Below are 24,312 nucleotides of genomic sequence, written 5' to 3' on the forward strand. Positions count from 1 at the left end.
GTCATCCTTCTCTTCTGGGTCACCCAGAATCAGCCCGCTGTGAGCTGACGTCAGGTCTTAGGGAACACAGGAACAAGCTGAAGACCATTCAGCAACTTCTCTCATTGACACATCAATTTAAATAGGCAGCTGGGCACCAAGCGTGCGCGCCAATTGCTACATGCACTTGCTTGTGCCAACACATTGCAGTACATCCAGCATTGCCTTTATGCCTAGAATTATGGGCAGCTCAATGCACACGCACACATGCATTTGTCCGAACTAGCTTCTTGTTCCCGGAAATCGTCTCTCAATGTCTAAAGTAAGTATATTGCTTGCTTAAGAAACTACAGCCTGGCAATGCACGCTAGTATTAAGTGTATGATCTACCAGAACATCCAATCCTTCTTGACCATTGACTCCCCAAGCACATTTGGTCCATGTCGTGCCTTCTTTTGGCAGGCGATATATGACTGCAGTTCTCTTTCTGCTACACTGTTGCTCTTCAGCCTTCTGCAAGGTTGAGTCATGGGCCCAGGCAAAGTCTCTTTGCAAAGTTTGTCCTTTAGTCAGGCCATTCGAACATGCACATTCGAAGTTCTTCTTTCAAGAGGTAGCCTAGGTAGGGCAAAGGACTTAAACATGGTTTGTGCAGGAAAATCCTTAACAGTCAACAATCATGAGGTCTTCAAATCCCATTTTTACATATGTTAGTTTATTTACAATTGATGGTCTCTGACTTTTTTTTTTTTTTTTATAATAAAGCTGAAGATAATTGGGGAAATGGTACATATTATACACTAAATAACTCAGTATATAATAGTACTCAGTAGAGAATGCTTAGAACTTCCATCAGGTTTTCTATTACTATCTGTACATCAACCTGGGGTGATTTTCCCACACGTGCCCCCTTGGAGACACCCTGTATGTCACATTTTTATAGGATGTCATCAGGATGGGAAGTAACCCGAAATCTGACACACAGCAATAAAAACCCAGCAAAATGTCCATCCCATCACCACTCTCTCCAAAACAAACAACTAGAGTTCTGATAAACCCATGGAGGTTTAACATTCAAGTATTGCTTAATATGTTTCAGATCTTCTTTATATAACCTTGTTTAGAAAATATGCTAATTGAATCTTTAAACATTTAAAGACCCATATAATGTATTGCACGTTACTTTAAAAAAAGAGGAAATAACACACTACTTTATGACATAAATTGTCAGTTTATTTGGTGGTAAAATGGACAATTCTGTTGTATGATCTTGTATGATGCTGCCCTCTAAGGCAGGAAAGCAATCTGCTGCTAAACATTGCTGTGCTTGTATTGTAAAGCAGAATCTCTAAAGTACCACAAATATATATTTTCATTAGGAAAAATACACTCTATACTTGCCCCATTGTATGTGTGTTCCTACATGTTCAGGTGGTCCTTTCATAGATAGGGGACCTAGATAGCTAGAAGGGCAGAGAGCAGTCTTGCAAATGACCCTCTTAAAACAGATCTTCCATAAAAATGGTCCTATCTATCTAAAGCCTCCCACCTCAAAGTCAAAGAACCGGAAAAAGCAAAAAACAAAAAAAGCAAGCAAACAAACAACAAACCTCGGGCTCAGCTTTCCAGAATTCTGGGAGGTGAGTGTGATGCTACCATGCCTCAAGGCTTTCTCCTGGGATGGCAGAAGACTCAAAATCCCTACAAAATGCACTCCACCTCCTATCAAGGAATATTCTAATGAGGTTTTGAGTGTCCAGCTATCCCAGGTGGCAGCATGGAGGTGTGGTGATGTTACTCATGCCTCCCAGAAGTGCCGATAGCCCAGGTCAAGTTAAGTTCTTGTTTAAATATACACATCTTTATTTGTAATTTTTACTTTGGGGTGTCAAGGGCTTTCAATAGAGCAGACCTTCCAGTTCATTGGAGGGTTTGCTTTAAGTGGTTTTCCCTGGAGAGTAGTTGTCCCTGCTGGTACCCATCTCTGTAGACAGTGGTGCAGTGAGAAACTACAGAGTTCTTGTACAATATCTAAGCAGTTTTAGAGAGCTGAAGGGAGCTCAGGGAGAAGGGCAGAGAGCAGGATGGTAGCTCTATAGAGTTTTTCTCAACCTTTTTTTAACATGGGGGGAACACTCAAAAAAACTTTTAGGTCTCAGAAAAACCCTGCCAATAAATACTATATCTACAGCTCACAGGACATTAGCAGGAAGGTCAGTGGGAATAATGTTTTTTACATTGGTGGTCATTGTAATGAATGCCAGAAAGCTAAAAAGATCATTGGTGTCAGTGGTTACTTATCTAAGAGGCAGAAATTACTAATTCCCCAAGGAACCCCAAGAAACCTTTAGAACCCAGGTTAAGGAACGCTGTTCTAAAGGAAAGTTATGCCAACAACTCACTTAGTGATTTCTTGTGGTTTTACATATTCCAGTTTGGAGTGGTTTCCCCTGGAGAGTAGCTGGCTCTGTTGCCTCTTTACATACACATCTCTACAGGCAGAGGACAAACAAAAAGTTACAGAGGTACAACATGTGAGCTATTTGCACCCCTCACTCTAAAATGAGGGTTTTTTTCATATAATGGAGACCTGCATGGATATAAGGTCATAAAGGAGGATGGTAGCTCTAGAGCAGGGGTCTCCAAACTGTAGCCATATGCAGCCCTTTCCCAGCCTTTATCCGATCTTGGGTCCTATTCCTCTCAATGATACGAGGCACTATTCCTCCTATTGACTCCAACAATAGGGCACTATTTCTTCTAGTGATACCAATGATGGGGTACTATTCCTTCCACTGATACCAATGATGGGGTACTACTGCCCACCAACCCTGAGGCCATGTTTATTCTCACTGATGCTGACATTTGATGACATTTTCTACTCCCACTGGTCACAATTCGGCACCCCTAAATTCTGAAGAACAGTAAACTGGCCCTATGTTTGTTGAGTTTGGAGACTCCCGCTCTAGAGGCAGGCTCTACCAGCATTAATTCACCGATTCTACATGTCCCTTCTTGGAGTGGTTTCTTCTGTAGAGTAGTTATCCTTACTGGTTCCCTGCACTTTGCAAAGCCATGTCTGCTGGCAGAGGTCCAGGGAGAAGGTACAGAGTCATCTTACATCTGACCAACCTGACCCATTTAATTTGACACCCCCAATGTTCTCTTAAGAGAATGGGGTACTTGTTGGTCTTTTAGGTTAGATGCACTATAGCTATGTGTACATTTCCTTACAATAAAAAATGAACAATAATATATTTTGGCATTTGTCTCTATAAGAGGTGTCAGCAATACAAAAAAGCTTCTTTGATTCTGTATTGAATTTGGCATAACCCCTCTGCTAGGGGAAGTACCAGTCACTTTGGAGATACCTGACCTCCTGTGCCTTAACACAGCTACGCCCTCTGTTCTTGTCTGTAGAATTTGGGGCAGGTATACAAGGTATTTTTTTAGAAAATAAAAACTGCAGCAGGATGGATGTTTGCTCCTACAAAGAGCGCTTCCTCTTCACCTCAGACAGCTTCATCAAGTGTGGATGGCAGCAGCAGCAGTCAAATGAGGCTCAGTTGTGTACAATTGCATACTTACAAAACGGGATACATTTGCAAGAATCATACAAAACACAGACCAAAAATGACAATAAAATTAAATTCTGTGAACAAAAATAAATATAGCGATAAAAAAAATTATAAAACACAACATAATAGCTTTCTTTGGTACAGTTCTCTACTGGACATTATAATTTATTGACATTGTAGTACAGCTCTTCGATGGCATGACTGATGGCAGAACGAGGAAATGGGAACAGTTTTTACAATGTGCAGCACTGTGGATCACAATTCAATGAAACAGTCTAATGACAATGAGGAGCTAAACATACCTGAACCTATTTTAAAGGCCCCTCACATATAAGAAGATAAACTAGTTCTACTATAGGCTCAGGTTTGGCAGAACATGTTATACATCAGCAAACGTAATCAAGCTTTGACAAGTTAATATATATATAAAATAACGATCGCTATGGACTTCATAAGGCATCTTTCAACAGGCCATCTTGACAGACAGTCAATCCTCATACATTTCATGTAACAAACTGAAATAATATCCAAAATATACACTTTCTGTACTTAAAAAAATACATATAAAAGGAATACAAAACTGGAAAATGAAATATTTGAGAAAAAACAGGTATTTGGCTTTTCCTTATAAATTATGTGTATTTTTTTTATTTTTGTATTTTTGTTTTGATATCTCTCCAGAAGACCCCTTCTTACTCAGAAACAAACTTGTTGCTTCGTGGCCAGCAACCACCTGCTCAGCAGTGCCCTTACTGGCTAATGTGAGTTTGTACATGTGTCTGTGCTATATGTGCTTTATTGTAATCAAGGTATGCTGCAGAGACTGGGAAGAGCCAGAGATTCGGAATCTCAAGAATGAGAATGAATAAAACACAATCAATCATATATACAGATTCTGTGTCATTCTATGCTTTCCCTGTGATCTTCAAAGAGATCACATTTTGTCATCATGATCTGTTGTTTTATTTATAATAAAGTATATAGAAACTAAAATACACTTTCTCGTGTATACTTTCTTCATGGAGATGCTAAAGGTTTCCAGTTTTATGATTGAAAGTAAATCAACTTAGTGTTTGTGTAATTGTATCTGAACATAATTCTCTATCTTCATATACAACATATGCGGCGTGTATATACATATGCACATCTCTTTTACTTTTTCTCTATATGCAACCAGTAAACAAGGGTTATAACCCCAATGACAATAAAACATACATCTAAAAAAATACATGTTTAAGTTGAAGAGCAATATGATCAAAGGAAAACTAAAAAGGAGAGTTTGTTATCATAGCAACACATATATGAGTTTACGGTAGATAAGACAATTTGTGCAATAGCATATACAAAATCTTCTATTGAGTGTGTCTTTCTGGTTTGATATGTCTTGGAGGAGGGGGGGGATAGAAAATACACAGCCCCACGTCTGCTACTGCGAGGGAGAACAGCATACTACATATTCATTAAGCAACTTGTGCAATCCTCTCCAGCAGCCTTAGAGGTAGGTCAAGCCAAAAGAACTTGGTGCAACTGACACACAAAAGCAACATTGGTCTGACCGAATTTTGCATCTGCACAAAGAACCAGGCGACGGACTTTCCATTTATTCCTTGCGTGTTGCATTTCTTTTAAAACATTTTTGGTGTCCCGCTAAACAATAGTTTTGTTACCTTCTAGGGGAAATATATTGATATTTAGCTATCAAACTTGTCCATAAATTTTGCCGTTGAGGGTGGAATCATCCAATTAGAATAAACACAGTCATTGGCATATCTTGAAAAAACAGACTTATTGGCATCGAATCTCGGGATTGGAACGGGGCTCTCTTCAGGCCAGTTCGGATAAGACATGCCTAAAAATGAAAAGACATCATTTGTTCTGCACTGAAGAACCCCAAAAATTAGATAGTAAAAGCTTCACGTGCAGACAGTAAGGCCCTTGGCAAAACTCCCTTTGTTATGAAAAAGACAGACAAAGCCATTGCTGTTGCTAAAGAAACACACAGTTGAATACAGTATATAGTATCACAGGACACTATGTTAGGCATGGTGCTCTGTTAACTATATTTTTTCTTTTTCTTTACATAATGGCTATGGTAGAATATAGGTGGGTGTTTACAGTCAATAAGCCTAGATCTGACATTCAGTGTGGACTTTCTTTAGAAAGAAAGATATTTTGAGTTCAATACACGTCTTTGTGGCCAAGATAAAACTTTGGTGGCCTTTAATTTTTTGCGGGTCATCTGTTGCTGGACCTTGCAGCATTGTACATAAATTGCTGCTTTATTCAAATAAATTGCATATAACTATATATGAAAGAGACAGCATAATGTCCTATGCACTACAGATATGTATTACTGCCATTCATTTATTTGCTATCAACGTTTTAAGAACGTGCAACAAGGTGTACATATCTTTAAGCTGCCAGGCCTACTCTGCATTGGATGTTTTCACTGTTTCTCTTTTCCTAGGACTCATGCACCTAGAAACAAAGGTTGCTTGAAGCCAAACTGAACTTTCAGTTTAAATTAGTGAAATATATTTTATGATGCATTAAAACAAATGCTCAATGTCTTACAATTCATTTTCTTTAGAATGAAGTCACATACTGGGTAGAAAATCATTTTCCCTGCCAATATTCTGGAAAATGGGACCCTTTTTCTCTGGGTGGCAAGAGTGGTCTTCCTGCAGAAGTCCAATACTCCATAGTGAGTCAGAACTATAGCTCTACAACCAGCAATGCTCATGCTGCCTGATTGGTGAACTCTACCCTAACTCAGCAGGAGTGTATCGGACCTCTGGGGTGTGATCACATCTTTTTGTAGAAAAGAAGCCATAAGAACCCAGTTTTGATGCAGCTGGAATGTATTAAGATGATTTGAACTGAAAGTTCAGTTGAGGTTTAATATAATATCCTCTTTATTCACAGTAAACCTGTCAGTATAATAAGGGAGCTCCCACTGTCAGCTAGTTGTTAAGGTACACGCTCCAGACCATCATCCTTATTCTTACTTATTACATATGCACTATTCAGAGTCCAAAGAGCTATGGAGGTCAGACAGTGCAAGGCTCCCATGTTTCTTCTAGGTCTTTGATCCACTATGTAATAAACACAGTTAAAAATAACAGCCCTGGAGCTTGCAGCTATAAGTTGGCCATAGACAGTTTGAATCTCAGCCAGTTCAGTAGGGATTGGCCGAGATCTGAACCATGCATGAGCGGAGTGAATGTACTCAAGTTGATCCATTGATTAACTTGGGTAGAACCAGCCCGTCGAACTTTACAATCATAGTCCCCCACCACCACTGGGAGAACGCAATGGTTTTGCAAGAGGGATTTCCCCACCAACACTGACTGTGGAGAAAATCTATCTATAGCCAGCATTAAGGTCTATGCACACTAGCTTAACCACTTCCAGACCGGGCACTTTTACCCCCTTCCTGACCACGGCAATTTTCAGCTTTCAGCGCTATCACACTTTGAATGACAATTGCGCAGTCATGCAACACTGTACCCAAATTATTTTTTTACCATTTTTTTGCGACAGATAAAGCTTTATTTTGGTGGTATTTATTCACTGCTGGGATTTTTATTTTTTTTGCTATGTAAATAAAAAAGTCCAAAAATTTTGAACAAAAGTGTTTTTTTTATAAAATTTTGCAAATAAATAATATTTCATCATAAATCTTTGCCAAAATGTATTTCGTTATCTTTTTAGTAAAAAAAACCCAAAAACAAATTAGTTTATAACCAAAAATTATAATTTTTAAACTTTTTTTTTACATTTTTATTTTATTTTTTTATATTATTATTTTTTATTTATTTTTTTTTTACATACTGTCACCCTAGCAGTACAGTGTCACCATGGTGACACTGTACTACTTGTGGAGGGTGATGAAGATTTTTTTTTTTTTTTTTACAATGATTGCTTTTACACCCATATAGGATGTAAAAGCAATCATTTCTCTTTCTCTCTGTGTGCATTCCTGCACTCATTGAGAAATACAGAGTGAGCTGTGATTGGTCACAGCTTGTCACATGGTACAAGGCTGTTGTGAATATCCTTGTACCATGTGACCTCTGTGATCATTCACAGATTTCACACGTAGTAAGCAATGATGTCACAAGTAACATCTTGCTTACTACTTTGCATGTGATCACTGGACACAGCGGGCACCGGATCGCGGTGCTGCGCGCTCCCAGGGAGCGCGCACAAGCAGGGTGCGGGGAGGCCGTTCATAAACGGCCACCCGACCCTGTACTGCCACCGTCCGGCCGTTTATATGCAACGGCCGGTCGGGAAGTGGTTAAAGAACCCTACTTCTACAGGAGTTTTGTGTTTTGCATGTAGAAGCATCTTAATGTTATCCTATGTATCCATGCACATTAGGACATTTAGAGGCATATTATAAACTCAACATTTAGAGGCAGAAAAAAACCCTTCTGGATTGCATTTTTGATTGGCGCTTTCTGGCAGAAAAAAATGCTAAACACTCCTAAACGTACTTAAACATGTGTACAAAAATGCTCTATATGAACGTTTTTTTCTGCCAAGGGAACTGGCATTTTTTTTTAAGCCCAGCATGCATGGAGCCTTAAAAGAAAGTCAGCTACAGCTGCCCATAATACTTTCCTGATAGGTTCCCTTTAAAACTAGTTATAAAACAGCCGATCTGACCCTTACTAATCACATCTGGCCATACAAGCAATTTACCAAATATAAGTTGAGCTGTCAGTGCACAAAGGACTTGATTTATTAGGAATTCGCATAGTCATATCTCTACTCCCCTGGAAACTCTAACTGCTCCATTTTATAGACTATCAGGGCATAACACAGCTGTTTTTGTGTTTCTGATGTGGAAAAATGCACTCTTTACTGTCCTTGACAACAAATTTGTGAACCCTTTACTTAAATTACCAGTATATCTACAAGGAATGTACCAAAGGTAATGCAAAAGTAGACATACATTTGTTATTAACCTATATAGGTTGTTCAGATTTCACATGTTGGTAGAGTAATTCTTCCTCTACAGTAACTCTTTTTCTTCTTGTTTTTCATTGCAGGTAAATAAAGGACTGCAAGCAGAAGCAACCTGCCGTCAGTGAGTTCTTGCTGAAGTATGGGTACAAGCTGTCCAATATCCACAGAAGGCTACAGAATGTTCACAGAGATGACACCATTGACAAGAGTAATGCTTTGTCATTGGTGGCACTTGTCCATGATGTCACCTCTGTAAACATTTTGTAGCCTTCTGTGGATGTTGGATAGCCTGCATCCTTCCTTCATCAAGAACTCATTGATGGTGTGTTGCTTCTGCTTGGAATATATTATTTATCTGCAATGAAAAAATTGAAGAGTTACTATAGAGGAAGTCACTCTACCTACATGTGATAACATGTTGGTAGAGCAACAAAATTTGAATGACCTATGTAAGTTAATAAAAAGAGTTATACACACTTTTGCATTACTTTCAGTACAGCCCTTGTATATATTTCCTAAAATGAATACAATCGTCCTAATATATTTGGCTGGATTCATAGAACTCCTGTTGTTGATTCCATGACAACATCAATGGCTAACGTCTGTGCAATCAAGAAGTGGCTGTGAATCGGGAAACATGCTAATAGGAAGTCCACCACATAAATAATTATTGAGATTATGTCATATTATTATTGGTTCCAATGCACTTTGTGCATTCCTGGACATAGTATTAATAATTTGCTTGCATGCATTGGTTACATCAAGCCCCTTAATTTGTAGACATTTTGAAACATAGAATAATGGAAAATCCCAAGTCTGATTCTTTGATTGTAAAAATTAGAAATTGAAAGACAAAAATAAGGAGTTTTGGCAAGAACTATGCTTACTGTCTCAGGTCAACAACACAACAAGACATTTATACCAGAGACATCGCAAGACAACATGAAAGAAAATATTTGTCACAAAGCATAAGGCAAATAACAATTGTCGTTTGCGGTATTCAGACTGGTCTGTTTAAGTCAAATATCTCCTACTAACTCTTCACTGGTCTTGCAAATTAAAGTTTCATTAGACTAACATAGTTCTACTTTGTGATATCATGCAAGGTAAAGCACCATTTGCTGGGTTAAAAGTGAAATGATCCTACAATCTAAATTCATATGTTCCAGATGATCGCTGGAGATAACAAATTATTGTGTAAAACCTGCGCATCCCACAAACATCGTATTCCACAAATGTTACCCCCAGCCTAGCAGCTACACTGACATAGCAATTTTTTCATGTGCACTGTAGAGCAGGTTTGGTTATTTTGGATTGCTAATAAAATGGTCACAATGTGTGTTTCAGTAGGCCACACAATTCTAGATGTCTATCCCGAAACTACACAGATCTGAGATATCTTAAGGATAAATAAAAATAACTTAATTATGTAAACTTGGGAATTTATATATTTACAAGGGATAAATGATATAAGTTATGCTGATGTTGCATTGATCTATGTTTATACAATTTAATACAGAGAACGCTATTCGAAAAATGACAGTAGTCATACTATGAGTTCTCTAGCACTGCCTTCTAATAAATTAGGTTGAAGATAATAACAGTTTACGATGGTAGTAACTTGTCTATTTTAACAAAAATGCATAAATCATATACAAAGCTATATAATAATCTATGAAAAAAAGTATGCAGACTGGAAGATAATGTTGCCTGAAGGTGGACTTCACATTAAGTGTAACAAAATTCCAGTCTAATGATGAAAGTCTAGGGGAGTCCCTCATACACAGATATTGAATCTGCAGCTTGCAAAGGGGCCTGCAGATTGTCAGATATGAAGTGCATTCTCATAGGGCTGTTTTTTTGGGAGGGGGGCTTATAACAAAGGCACATGTATATCTGGTGTTCCACCTAAACAAGAACAGAGAACTGCTGCCATAGAAATCACCTCGTTCTTTTAATTTCCCTTACTGCTTAAAGATTAATGGTAGTTTTTAAAAAATCAGCTAAAAAGACAATGTTCAGCCCAATGGGCTATAGAAAGGACTGCAGTGGGCTCCCTGCTGCAGTCCAACATGCCCCCGTTTAATTTAAGATAGAGTGGGGGGGGATGCTGCAGAGAGGCTGCTGCTCCCCAAAAAAAGGACAGTGGTCCTCTCCGCAGCCAAACACTTGGGGAAAGCCCCTTAGAGTTGCAGTGGGGATCAATTAGCTGCCTAACAAAAGTTAAAATATCTTTTCACTCATTGAACTTTTTTAGCTGATTTATTTAAAGCCTACTATTGGCCTTTAATACCAGGAGACAAACATGTAAGCTGACTGTGATTTTTCCTAAATGTGTAACAATGACACATCACTGCTGACTGTGATTTTTCCTAAATGTGTAACAATGACACATCACTGCTAACAGAAGATCATATATGTGTAAATAACTATGTGACCACTTACACTTTATCTAGATATCTAGTTTCCATTCAATATACTAGTACACCCCTACCAACTACTAGCTATACGCTTGATCTAAATTGCTTGTTGCTATTGAGTAATGAACGCTTTAAAAGGACAAAACTACTACAACATAACATTTACTAAAATGGCCCATGAACTTTTCAGATATTCTGTCCAAAATAGCTTTCCGCAAAAAAAAAAAAAAAATGGACATATATTGTGAATTAAGTGCTGCTGGTTCATGCCACAGAATGTGAGATATAAATAGAGCTTCATGATGTTTTATGTAAGTGTTCTCCTTGGCTATGATGTTCAGATGTATTTGTGATTCAGAAATGTGTATTTTGTTTGCTTCTTCAAAAGAGTGCTGCGAGTATTTCTGCAACATTCATCATTTAAATATGCAAAAGAATAAAAAAATAAATCTTTAAAGTAAAATTAAAGAGCTTTTCAAGCAGAGTTTGATTGGTTTCATTCAGACAAAAGCCCCTGGGGTCGGGAAGCAGATTGTTAGTCGATCAACAGCGTAACTAGAATCTAGTAAACGCATGGGAAATTCTACCATAGAGTTTGTTTTCAATCCAGGTTGAGGGAAGAGTTCGAGGGAGTGGGGCATTATTACAGTCCACCAGAGGCGTCTCTTCTTCAGAAAGGCCGTCATCGTATAGCATTGAGTCTGCAGGTGTGGACGCAGCAAGGTCCAGGTAATCCTGATAATAATACAGAAATCACAAAAACACAAAATGTAAAATCTGAAAAAGCTATGGAAAGAAATCAGTGGCAGTGCTGATATTTAAAATGTAATACTAGGCAGATGTTAAAAATACATACAATTTTATCCATTTATTCCATCATTAAATATCATTAAAGTGTATGTAAAGCCAACAATTGTTTTAGCTTTAGATAAAGTTGGGGAGGGTTCAAAATCTCTATCAAGTTATTTTTTGCTGCCTGTGTCTCGCTAAGGAAATTTACCTTCACTTCCCCTACAAATATGCACCAGGAAATGGGAGGAAATTCCTCCAAAGTGAAAGAATAGCTTATCTTTGAAAGTAATAAAAACAAGGGTTAAAATGTGAGGATTTTCCCTCAGTTCTTGCTCTGGTGATAACTCTTAAATTTTAGATTTCTCATCACTACTTGTGTCATTGACAATAGTCTAATGGGTACCAGAAGAGATGTAGGGTAATTATCCCTAATGGAGGCACAAACAGCAACAAGAACCTAACATGGGTACTAACTCTTCACCACTCTATCCAAAACTATAAAAAAAATAAACAAAAAAATGGTGCTTGGATCCTTGGATCACAGGGTTGGCCAAGCAGAATTAAATTTTTTTGACTGGTGAAACAAATCAATTTTTTTTTTCAAATTCTTTTTTTTTATTTTTAGAAAATAACAAAGACAAGGAAATTGTCAGAGTGTTACCTAATTAGAAAGGAGGAGCGACCTCTCAATTATTGAAAAAGCCACAGTACATATTACAGGAGACGTAGACTTCTAAACTATCTAAATATCCATTCCAAGGCATACAGCACAGTACAGTTCACATATTTGCATTTCAAACCTGTATTTAACAATGCCTTGATGTCCACTTAGAAAATAGGGTAAACATGGAGTTTTCTTCACATTTGAAATATATTTATCAGCACTTTTACTGTGAAGCAAGTCTTCCCTTTTCTAAACAAAAAATGTACAATGTAAACCTATCAGTATCGTAATAGCCCTCCAGAATGTTCCTAATGGCTCTTGGCTATTGGCTATGATGGGTGGTTTTGCTGGCCAATAAGAATGTAGAGACTGGAGAGCTCAGTGCTAAAATGTTCACATTACATGTCGGAATGAGTACCCAAGGAGCTAGAAAGAGCATCTAAAAAGATAATGCATACCCCAGGTATCTGAATTGCACCCTTCAGTAACATTTGGATTAGGAAAGCTTTACTTTAAAAGGGAATCTCAATCTCTATTTTTATATTCTAAAATCATGTCAATTTTCACTTCAACTATCCAATCATGAGAAAAGTTTTTGCGCACAATTGGGTAGTGAAAGTAATTTGCTTTTCAGATGTTTGGATAAATGAAGTGAAGATTCATACAATTTTATCAGTGAAAATTCTCATCTTCTATAAACCAGCCTTGCTGTTTCTAAGCTTCCACTGACGCCCAGTGGGTCCTCGCAACAGAAACAACGGATAGGAGAGTCTATTTCATGCAAATGACTATACTTAAAGTACTTATCTCTATTTGCTTATAGAATTTTGTTCTTGAAACATCACTTGTAACAATTTGTAACTACTTTATAAGCTGCAAAAATGTGAAAATGCATTAAATGCATGGCAAAAGACATTATTTCAGCAGCCACAACTGACAGGGAACCCATATTGAGATAAGGTATAGATTCCATTTATGTAATATTTGTGCATTTCATACAAGCGGCCTTTTCATCTGACTTACCCGACTTTTCACCATCATCTTTTCCAGCTCTTTACTAATCTCTCCAAATGTTGGCCTTTTGTCTGGCTCCTGTTTCCAGCATTTTAGCATAAGATTGTACCTGAAGGCCAGGAAAACATATGTCAGTTGTATTCAATATAAAAACAATCAAATAGCTGTCATAATTCAAGCTAGCAGAAACTCTCTGCAAGTAGTGATGAAAACCACAATCTGAGACTTATTGTATTCACTCCCCTTATCACTGATTGATTTATTCAAGCTAGCTGGTTGGTTCACAAGGCACTTTCATCTAATACCCAGATAAAGAACTATAAACTTACATTTCATCACTGCAGTTTTCTGGCTTTTCCATTCTGTAACCGGTTTTTAGAAGGTTGAAAAGCCTCTCTGGAGCAATGCCAGGGTATGGATTTCCACCTAGTGTAACAATCTCCCATAGTAGAACACCAAATGACCACCTAGTTAAAAAATAAAATGTAAAGATATAAGATGTATGGCTGACAAAGTTTTACAGTTGTTTTTTAAAAGGGTTGACCATTTTAGACCAGCACCTATTTATCTATATATAGAGAGAATGCTGGATTTAAATCTGAAATTTAGGTATGGATATTTTTGCATAGTTATATTTGTCCAGCTTGGATGTCACTCCCCCCAACCAATCAGAGAAGGATTTGTATTCATGTAGAAAATGTGCAGTGTTCTCTGAATGGAACTAGTCACGATACCTGGAAGTCAACAGCAAATATTGTAGTAGTGGTGCCTATTACAGTGATTTCCAGATTGCACTGAGATTGGCTAGGTAAGGAACATGCATGCTTATATTAGACCAAGCTGGACCAATGTAAATATGTAAAAATATCAGGAGCTAACTTAGGCTTTAAAGTGGCCATAAACCTAATAAAATAAACTATTTCTCACTTCTACAACTCAACCTGCAAGAACTACCCCTATTACACTCATCTGGAAGTTGCTCTTGGTTGATGCTATTTCTAGTTCTGGTTATAGAACTGCTGCTTGGAAGGGTGGAATCTGGGTGCAGAACGTGGTACAATTTGGCTGTTAAGTCAGAGGTAGTCAATCAGTAGCACTGCCTGCACACAGAACCCATCCCATGCTGTGGCAAAACACTAAATGTAATCTTTGAGCTAAAGCTGGAGGAAGACCAGAGAGACTGTTAGGCAAGTGTAAAAAAGCTGATTCTTGTAAATTCAGTTACAGAAGTGGTGGAGTGAGAACCATGCTAGGTGGTTAGTGGAATTTAGATTCACCTTAAGTTCTATGAACAGCACAAACACTGCTAATGCAAGTATTAATCTAGAAATAAAGACCACAGTGGTTTACTATAGCAGCAACCACAATATATGGGAAATATTTATAAAAAAGGTTAGCATCCCAGAACCATTCTTCAGTATGCCAATATAGCATCCTCCTAGTTTAGCTAGGGGTAGCTAGAGTCCTAATTGGCGGTGAGGAAGACTGAGTAGCAGCCTGCGTGTAATAGCCAGAAGGTCAAATTCTGGTCAGGAGATGAGAGGCTCTGCAGGATGGCCCCTCTGGAATTACCCCCTACTCCAGAGCTTTGGAGGAAGGCCCTAGAGGCAGTGGGTGGATCTGAGGAGTGGCTGTCTTGCACTCTTGAGGGATCCTGGCCAATCAAACAGGAGGCTGGAAAGGGGCCAGGACACCCTTAAAAGCGTTGGAGCCTGCTCAGTTACAGGAGAGTTCAGATGAAAGACAGGGAGGAAGATGTGAGGCTGAAGGCAGGAGGCTGAGAGGAGCCCAATGGGATGGGGCCTACCTGCAGGCCTGGAGCTGGAAAGGGAGAAGCTCAGACGTCCACTGGCCCCCATAGCAAGGACCACCTGTATGGCAGGGAAGGAGCAGTCCAGCTGGAAAAACCTGGTAGCAGCAACCAACCCACCTGCACCCCTGGGCGGATAGGGGAAGGAGCACTCTGGTACTTGATCCCCTGTTCAGGGATACCTCCGGATTGCTGGGTGAAGAAGAGGAGTTCATCTAGGGTCTGGGGTGGTACATTAAGGAGATGCTGGCTAGCTCTCCAACAAAGACTGTGCTACAGAGAATGTTTGTAAATAGTTCCAGGAAGTTGTCCTCAGTTCATCAGTTCCCTTGGGTATCCTGTACATCCCTAACCCTATCCCAGTTCAAATCCCCTAAGTAAAACAACAAAACCAAGCTCATGGACTGATCTCTGACTCTGGATGCAAGCCTGTATGGAGATGTGTGATGCCTGGCTGTGCAGGAATATAGAAAGACCAGAATCTTTTAGCGACTCCTAAGGGGGTAGTGCTACACATATATAACTGATTAATCTGTGTGCAGCAAGTTATCTTACACTATATTGCTAAAGGTCTGTAGATCCCTGACCATAACACACACTTATATGGACAAAAATATGTGGACACCCCTTCACTTCAAGTGTTTCTGGTAGGTGGTATTGTTAATGAAACAGCATACAAAAGGCATTTTAGGCAGTTGTGGCAACAGTTTGGAGCAGGCGTTTTTCTGTTCTAGCATGACTATGCCCCTGTGCACAAAGCCAGCTCCATAAAGACACAGTTTGGTGTTGAGGAACTCAAGTGGCCTAACCCCGACCCCATCTTTGGAAACAGGAATGCAGATTCTGAACAGATCTTCTCATCTAATATTAGCACTTGACCTCACAAATGCTCTTTTGGCTGAATGGGCACAGATACCTACAGATATACTACAAAACCTTGTGGGAAGCTTTCTTAGAAAAGTGAAGGCTGTTATAGTCACAAAGGAGAGGCTACCTCCATAATATTGCCCTATGGTTTTAGAATATAATGTCCAAAAGGTTCAAACAAAAGTGATTGTCAGGTGGCCACAAACGTTTAGCCTCATAGTGTATTTTATTAGCTTATTTCATGTAAATTTGTCATTTTATGAGCAAGCTGAAAAAAAAGAGCTTACACATCACTCTGTGTTGTATAAATGTGATCAAACAAGGACTCTATCGCCATCCACTTCACTGGTATTCTTCCCTAAAATCAAAGCATAAGAAAAAGATATAACATCTGTCTTACAAACTCCTACAGAAAACTATTTTATTAAATAAAGAGAACTGATTTAATTTAAGAGGGTTCCTGTTCAATACATTCATTAGGTCAAAGCCTACCCCCTCACCCCGACCCCCCTTAAATAAGATCATCCAACACTTTCCTGTTCTGCAGGACTCTACCATTTATCCGAAAACAAAGTACACAATGATTTGTGTCTGTGAATGTTCATCCTTAGACGAACAGCCTCAGCTTTCAAACGTACTATTTTAGGCCCATTCACACAGGGAACTGCATGTGAATCACACAGAAACGCTGAGTGGTTCCTGTGCCATTCACATGCAGTTCTGTGCAGTGGAATTGCACCGTAACAAAAGTAGTGCATACAGTACTTTTTGAAACATACTGCAAGTGGATCGCATGGTACTTTTGTACCATGCAATCCAATGCAGGCAAATGCACTTTAACTTTGCACGGACACCTGCTGCAGATCCCTAGGGCAGATCAATTTGGATGAGGTGCAGGAAACCACATGGGAATGCAGGTTTCCTGCACCGCATTCTAGTGCGAATGGGCCCTTAGCAACTAACTGGGAAAATCCTCTATAATAAAAAAACGGTCTGGATGGTTAATGTTTTTGGTTGAGGTACCTTATTCCAACCATAGAGGCCAAGGATACTTAAGCGCTTGAGGATTTTTAGACATAAGAGATACATCCTAAAACGTTTTAACAAAAGCTTTACGACATATCTCTTACATCTAGCGCCTCTCCCCTGTCACAGCTCCCCCACTACTATAAAATATTGAACACTCACTGCAATCATGATCATAAAATATGTCTAATCATTATGCATTACTATACTTAGATTATGTTCTGCCACTTGTTCCTTTATATTTTCCATTGAAGTTCTGATTGTGCAACAAACAGGGCCTCCAAATGTTAGCTATGTTTACCTTGCTTCTTTTTACATATGAATCCTCCTCATATACATCTCTAGAAAGACCAAAATCTGATATTTTCATTTTGCGACCTTCAGCCACCAGTACATTTCTGGCTGCCAGATCTCGATGAACAAGCTGTAAAGAGACAAGAAAGTATTACTATGGTCAGATTATAAAAATATATGTAATGCTTTTAGTTGCCCATCAGCACCCATTCATCTTGACAGCCAAATTGCTGTTTCACTTCTTTTAATGGGGTGACATCTCTGTCAGACCATTGTTCAATTCAGGACAGTGTTGTCACTTTTGCATCCTCTTGGACTATGTGATGTAGTGACATCATAGAGAGCAAGTTTATTAGCACAGTCTGCTCTGATTAATATGTCCCTGGCTGTCAGTCAGCAACTGTCCTTACCTAGCCTTGTCTGTTGTGTTTATTATTGGGAGCTATACAGTAAAATGACACGATACCCTCCATAATCTCAGGCTTTAGCCATTGGCTTTGGCTTTTAAAAACAGCAATGTGCACCCAAAGAAGATGTTAGCTTTTTGGGAGTTTATGTACTAAAGGAGTATAGGCTTACTAAGCATGTGAAATTTGCACTTGGTGAATTAAATGAAGATGTCTTGACTTCAATCATCCAGTTATGTATAACCAAAAATCCTGTTTTTCTTTCTTAGATTTCCCTTACACATGACTGGGGCTTCAAAGTGAACACAGCACCACTTCATTCACTTTGCAAATCGAACAGGCTCTACTCCTTTAGTCATTCAGCTCCACTGTATTCTAGTGTAGGAGCAATGCTTTATTTTTTTTTGGGGGAGGAATGAGTCCCTTTAAAAGAAAACTCACATGGATAAATCAAAATTGCAATAAACATCACAAGCTATTTTATAAATTTGTGTTACTGAATCTGCAGTCAACTAGAATTTTTTAAAACTGAAAATAAATTTAAAAGGAGAAGTATAGGATAGGTGAAATAATTATCCTGTTTTATCATCATCACATACTAGCTGTTCTTTCTTACCTCCTTTTGTTTTTCCATGTGTATTTCATCTATCATGTAGCTCTCAATAATGGTCCATTTAGTGTTTAAAAGTTTAGAGGGGGTGGATACAACCTCAGCAATCCAGCCCTTCTCTCTGTCCCACATCCTGCATGTGCACACTGTGTTTACAGGGAGCCTCTATCTGTAGATTGTAGAGCTAGCTGGTATTCTTCTCAGACATTCTGATTTGGCATAGCAGGCAGCTATATAGTCTATAGATCGAGGCTCTCTGTGCACATGCAGGATCTCTGTATAAACAGTGGGCAGATTGAGGCTTTGTCTTTGTAACAGTGGAGAGATCTAGGCGGTTGATCCAGGGAATACCCAATTGCCTCTCGGGGGATAAGGAAGGAATTTTTATCCCAGCAGGAGCAAATTGAATCATGCTTTGCTGTTTTTTTGCCTTCCTCTGGATCAACTATGGGTAAAGGATTATAACTTTTTTTTTTTTTTTAATGGTTGAACTGGATGGACTTTTGTCTTTTTTCAGCCAGACTAACTATGTAACTATGTATCTCTATATGTACACAGTGCATATTCCAGGCTGTCTGTAGGAGAATTGGGTAACAGGTCTGTGCTACGTGGAGCTCTTGCTTTTGCTGCTGGCTTCTATGTAGTGAAAATTGGTACAGCCTCAACAGGAGGAGGTAGGGGGAGAGCAGCTGTGCTCTGTTAAAGTGGAGTTCCACCCATAAGGGGAAGCTCACTTGTGTGCTTCCTCCCCCCTCCACTGCCACATTTGGTGCTTTTTGGGGGGGGAGTGGGTACCTGGTTTTGACAGGTTCCGCTTCTACTTCTGGCTCAGTTTGCCACGGCGAGCTGAGCCAGAAGTTCTGCCCCCCTCCTTACCCTTGCAGTCTTCTGGGACACTTCACAGGTTCCAGAAGTCTGCCTGACCATTCCAGAGATGCAGTGCGACTCGTGCATGCACAGTGGGCACACGGCTGTGAAACTGCAAGCTGTCACAGTCAGGTGCCCACAGTTGAGATGCCGGTGCCAGGGGGGGAAGGGGGTGAGGGTGAGCACATTGCTGGATCCTGGGACAAGATGACTGGAACTCTGCTTTAAGCCTTGGGAGCGAACAGTCTAGACCCAACATCAATCAAGCAGAGGAGAAGAAAAGTGTGGATCCTGACCAGATTATCAGCATGAAGATCCAGGAAAGACTGTAGGTCCTCCCACAGGTATTTAGCTCAATATTAACAGAAAGGGTGAACTTCTGAGAGGGCTAGAAAGATTTTCAGATATTAGCAGCTCACATGCAGTAGAATAGGTTTAAGGTAAAAAAAGGAAACCCATACTTCTCTTTTAAATTAAATTTTCTTGGCCACATATTTCTGAAGAAATCTCAATCTCTGTATATGTGATTGGCTCACTATTTTCCCTAGATGTCTGCACAGAGCTTGAGGTAAAATTTCAAGCATCCCCGGATTCTGCAGTAATCTTCATCTATGGCAATAACTTTGCCACACACCTTCAGTGAAAAAGGAAATGCAGCGTTTCCATTATGACAACGATGCTGTTCAAGTGACTCTATCACTCAGCAATGTGGGTTTGAAGCAGATACTATAGTGGCCTATCTCTGTATCCACAGAGTAGAATTAGGTAAGAATTTGCAATAAAGTTTGTAATGTCCTTGTAATGTATTCAACTGATCTAGAGACAAAATGGAATTGGATTACTTTCAAAATGCAATTATTAATGGAATACAAATATGAATTTAATGAAGATCAGTTTTATTTGTATAGTACAGTAATGCAATAAGTGAACTGAAAACTCCATTACAAATCTTTTTCCCCAATTAAACCAACATTTCCAAAGTGTGAGAAGCATGTACATTTTTCGTCTGGAAGCTTCAAGTTTGAACAGCTTTTTGAAAATAAATTCCCTTCTTCTACACTTTGCAATAAAAATAAACTCTAAACAGCTGTGATCAGAGCATGTTCCAATTGTTCCGCAATGGACACTTCTGAGTGCAATCAAAGTACCATTCATTATTACCTTCATCTCTGCTAAATACTGCATTCCTCTGGATATCTGCCAGGCGAAGGAGATGAGGTCTCCCATCGTCAGGGCTCTCTCATCTGGGTTATCCAAATAGCTGGAGTTACGATTGGAGTCACCACCCACAGAACTAGGACCAACTTTGCGGCTTTCCCTCAGGAAACTACGCAGAGAACCATACTTAGCATACTCCACTATAAGGTACAGGGGACCTGAATACAGATAGAAATATATAGAGATTTTAAAAAACGTACAAAAAATATGACTTAAATGAATAATTATAATAATAATAATAATAATATGCACCTATGGTGCTAAATATAAGCACTTGAGGTTACAGGAGGCTTAATCAAATAAACTCCTAATTGCCACAAGCGCCCAAAGTCAGTAGTGTGCAGATGAAATCCAAACACCCCCCTGGGCATAACAGTCTTAAATATGCACAGCGCACAACTATCCTTCACGGATCTTCATATATTCTTCCCAATAAGCATGTGTTATATATCATATAATCTTCTCTGTCTTTTCTTCTTTATCATCTACTCCACTGCTCCCAATCTCCAAAACAAAAAATCTAATATAGTGCAGTAATACCACACATAATGTAATATGTGATACACCTGTGTACCAATTATACACAACAAAAAACGTGTAAGTACAAAACACTTCATGAATCGTATCCAGCGCTATCCACACTGATTACTCTTATCCGCACAGGGTGAAAATGTGCAAATAACTCCCCATCAATATATCTCATCCTCTTGATTAAAGTGCAACCGTGCAACATCCAACTCCAAGGTCACATGCATTTAAAAATAAAAGACTTGGTTGTGATCCTAAATAGGGTCTAATAATAATCAGTTTTTGGGGATGCATTTTTAATTATTACATTTGCTGGGTCCCTGAACAACAGACTGGGGGGGAAATTGGTACTCTGGCCCCTGCATTCATAAGGTTCAGTACCCCTTCTGTACAACATGCTTTACATTTACTGTATATTTACTTACATATTCACTTTTTAACTAGTTGCTGACCGCAGACAGCCAAATGACAGTTACACTGTGGCTGGCCAGTTCTGGAAGGGCGTCATATGACGTCCTCCCAGAATGCGCTCTCCTGCGCGCCCCCAGGGGCACGCACACGGCGATCTCCGTGATCACTGTGTCCTACAGACACAGCTGATCACGCAATGTGGTAAAAGGCCAATCACAGCGGCCTTTTACCACGTGATCAGCCATGTCCAATGACACGTCAGAGTGTGAGGAAAGTACTGCCGAGAACCAGCAGTTGTCAGAGCAGGGATCGGCGCCGATCATCAGGGCACTGATGATCGGTGCCCAGCAGTTCCACCCACCAGTTCTGCCCACCTTTGCCCAGCAGTGCCACGCACCTGGGCCGAGCAGGTCAGCCCAGCAGTGCCGCCAATCTGTGCCGCCAGTCAATGCCCAGCAGTTGCGCCAGTCAGTGCCGCCTATCAGTACCCATCATCAGTGCCGCCTATCAGTGCCGCCTAAAAGTGCTGCCTATCCATGCTGCCTCATTAGTGCTGCCTCATTAGTGCCACCTATCAGTGCCCTTCAGTGCTGCCTATCAGCGCCCATCAGTGCTGCCTATCAGTGCCCATCAGTGCAGCCTCAAAAAAGCACATCAGTGAAGGAGATAAATTACCTGTTTGCAAAATTTTATAATAGAAACAAAGAAGCTTTTTTTTTTTCAAATTCTTTGCTTTTTTTTGTTTATAGCGCAAAAAGTAAAATGCCCAGTGGAAAGTAAATACCACCAAAAGAAAACTCTATTTGTGAGAAAAAAATGATAAAAATTTCATATGCGTACAATGTTGCATGACTGCGCAATTGTCATTCAAAGTGCGACAATGCTGTAAGCTGAAAATTAGCCTCGTAAGGAAGGGGATATAAGTGCCCAGTAGGCAAGTGGTTGAAGATAAATTCTAGTTGATAAAATTGATATTTCATATAGTAAATAACTTCTATGCATGCCAATTTGTAATTTAATGGTATTAAGAAGGTTCCTTTCATTTCCACCTGCAGTAAGCCATGACGTCTAAAACTGACAAATGTAAGCAATGGTCTCTATGGAGTAGTACGTGAGGAGCAACAAAAAATTATAACCTGAGAGGTTACGGTGAAGTTTGCCAAAAGGAAATAAAGAGCCTCTCACTGAACCAGTGTGAAGCACAGCATAGGCCTCTGATAACAGACAAAATCTAAGTGCCTTCTTTCACCACCAATCACAAAAATAAGCCGAATATTTCTCATTTTAGAAAAGTAATTGAGCCATACAAATCCTTCCTTCATGCCCCTGTAGACACCTGTATTTGCTCTCTTTGGGGAAGCAGTGATCCCTTTGCTTCCTACTGAGTCAAAATTCGAGCTGTTAAATCATAAAAGCTAATGCTCCCTGTTCATTGGAGAACTCTAGCTCTGACTTGGTAGGGGGTGTCTTGAAATTCTGTAGAGAAACCATTGCTTCCAAAGAGAGAGCAAGGGTCCTACGTTGCAGCATTTTGGCATAAGACAGGCGTTTCTACTCAGGCTGTGGCTGCTTTAAAACAAAAATGAACTATAAAACTGTAAGCACATTTTGTTTTGATGCACCTGGGATGCATTTAGCCGATTTAAGCGTGAGGTTCAATTGGGCTTTAATTGGGATTACTTACCATCCTGAGTGCAGGCCCCATACAGCTTTATGACATGTGGATGGTTTACTTGCTTCAGGAGATTAAACTCAGAAAGCAGATCCCGCAGCTCACTCTGGGAGGCACTTTCTGAAAAGAAATTACAAGGGACCAATTTCAATAACCCTGAAATTTGAGAATTATGGAGATCGATATTGCTTGTTTCTTTCTGAATATACAAATTTCTTGGCTGTGTATGGCTACAATATTCCTTTGTCACACACTTGAAACATTCATGTAGCTCAGTTCTCATTAGTAAACCCTTACCCTTTAAAGCTAAACACAAACATGAAGACAACCATGAAAATTTTTTCTATCATTAGTTAGCTTTTACTCTCTGGTAACAGAAATAAATTTTAGTTATCACCTGTATCCCCCCCCCCCATTTTTTCATTCAGATCATCTTTACATCCTATATGACAAGATCTTACCATATTATCCTGTAAAAATATACATTTGAGACTTCAATGCCATAGACAGGTATGGACAGGTATGCCACCTCCAGGACAACTACTAGGGATTTAATTGGGCATCAGCAGGTAATCTTACTGAGGCATGGCGGTGGAACCCCCCCCCACACACACACACACACACACACACACACACTTCGAAAGCCTTCTTGCTTCTCTTCCACTTAGACCATCCTATAGTCAAGTCATGCAGTCCTGGATGAGTTTTATGCAAATAACCTATATTTTGCTCCCACCGAAGTAGTGTGTGATGCCTTTACACCCTCTATGGCGGTTGGTTCCTCTAGCATCCTGTATTGCTGTGTAACACTACATTTGTGAAAAGTTGCTTCACTCTAGCCCCCTTTGGAAACCAGTCTCTATTATCTACACAACAGGCAAGCTCATTATGCTACTGTGATGGAGCACCATAAACTTCAGCAAAATGTCAATTGGACATCTTGGACTTGAATGAGAGAGAAATAACTCTCCTTAGTTTACTTAATTTTTATGTACAAAATAGTAGAGCAATGCAGGGCTGTCTTAATGCATTGGCACCCCTGGGCACTGCTCGGGGGGCCCCATGATAATCTTGCATTACATCATACCTGCCAACTGTCCCGGATTTGCTGGGACAGTCACGCTTTTTGTTAGGCTGTCCCAGGATAGCCAGGACATTGCCCCAGAGCCTGTACTGTA

At 39.6% G+C, this 24,312-nt stretch overlaps 1 protein-coding gene across 1 annotated transcript in view; it reads right to left on the reverse strand.

Moving 5' to 3' along the window:
• Nucleotides 1-1,190: 1,190 nt before the first annotated feature.
• Nucleotides 1,191-24,312, reverse strand: part of RET (ret proto-oncogene) — a 126,708-nt gene continuing 103,586 nt past the window's right edge. Inside the window, exons 13-20 of the mRNA XM_089682499.1 lie at nucleotides 23,147-23,254; nucleotides 20,467-20,681; nucleotides 17,429-17,551; nucleotides 16,389-16,459; nucleotides 13,754-13,891; nucleotides 13,434-13,533; nucleotides 11,542-11,689; nucleotides 1,191-5,406 (exon numbers count right to left, since the gene is read on the reverse strand). Of these exons, the coding sequence (XP_089538625.1) occupies nucleotides 5,249-5,406; nucleotides 11,542-11,689; nucleotides 13,434-13,533; nucleotides 13,754-13,891; nucleotides 16,389-16,459; nucleotides 17,429-17,551; nucleotides 20,467-20,681; nucleotides 23,147-23,254 (1,061 nt within the window). The 3' untranslated portion in view covers nucleotides 1,191-5,248. The remainder of the gene's footprint in view (nucleotides 5,407-11,541; nucleotides 11,690-13,433; nucleotides 13,534-13,753; nucleotides 13,892-16,388; nucleotides 16,460-17,428; nucleotides 17,552-20,466; nucleotides 20,682-23,146; nucleotides 23,255-24,312) is intronic.

This window comes from Staurois parvus, unplaced genomic scaffold (assembly GCF_062004578.1).
Source record: "Staurois parvus isolate SC_StPar_1 unplaced genomic scaffold, SC_StPar_1.0 ptg000291l, whole genome shotgun sequence".
NCBI lineage: Eukaryota > Metazoa > Chordata > Amphibia > Anura > Ranidae > Staurois > Staurois parvus.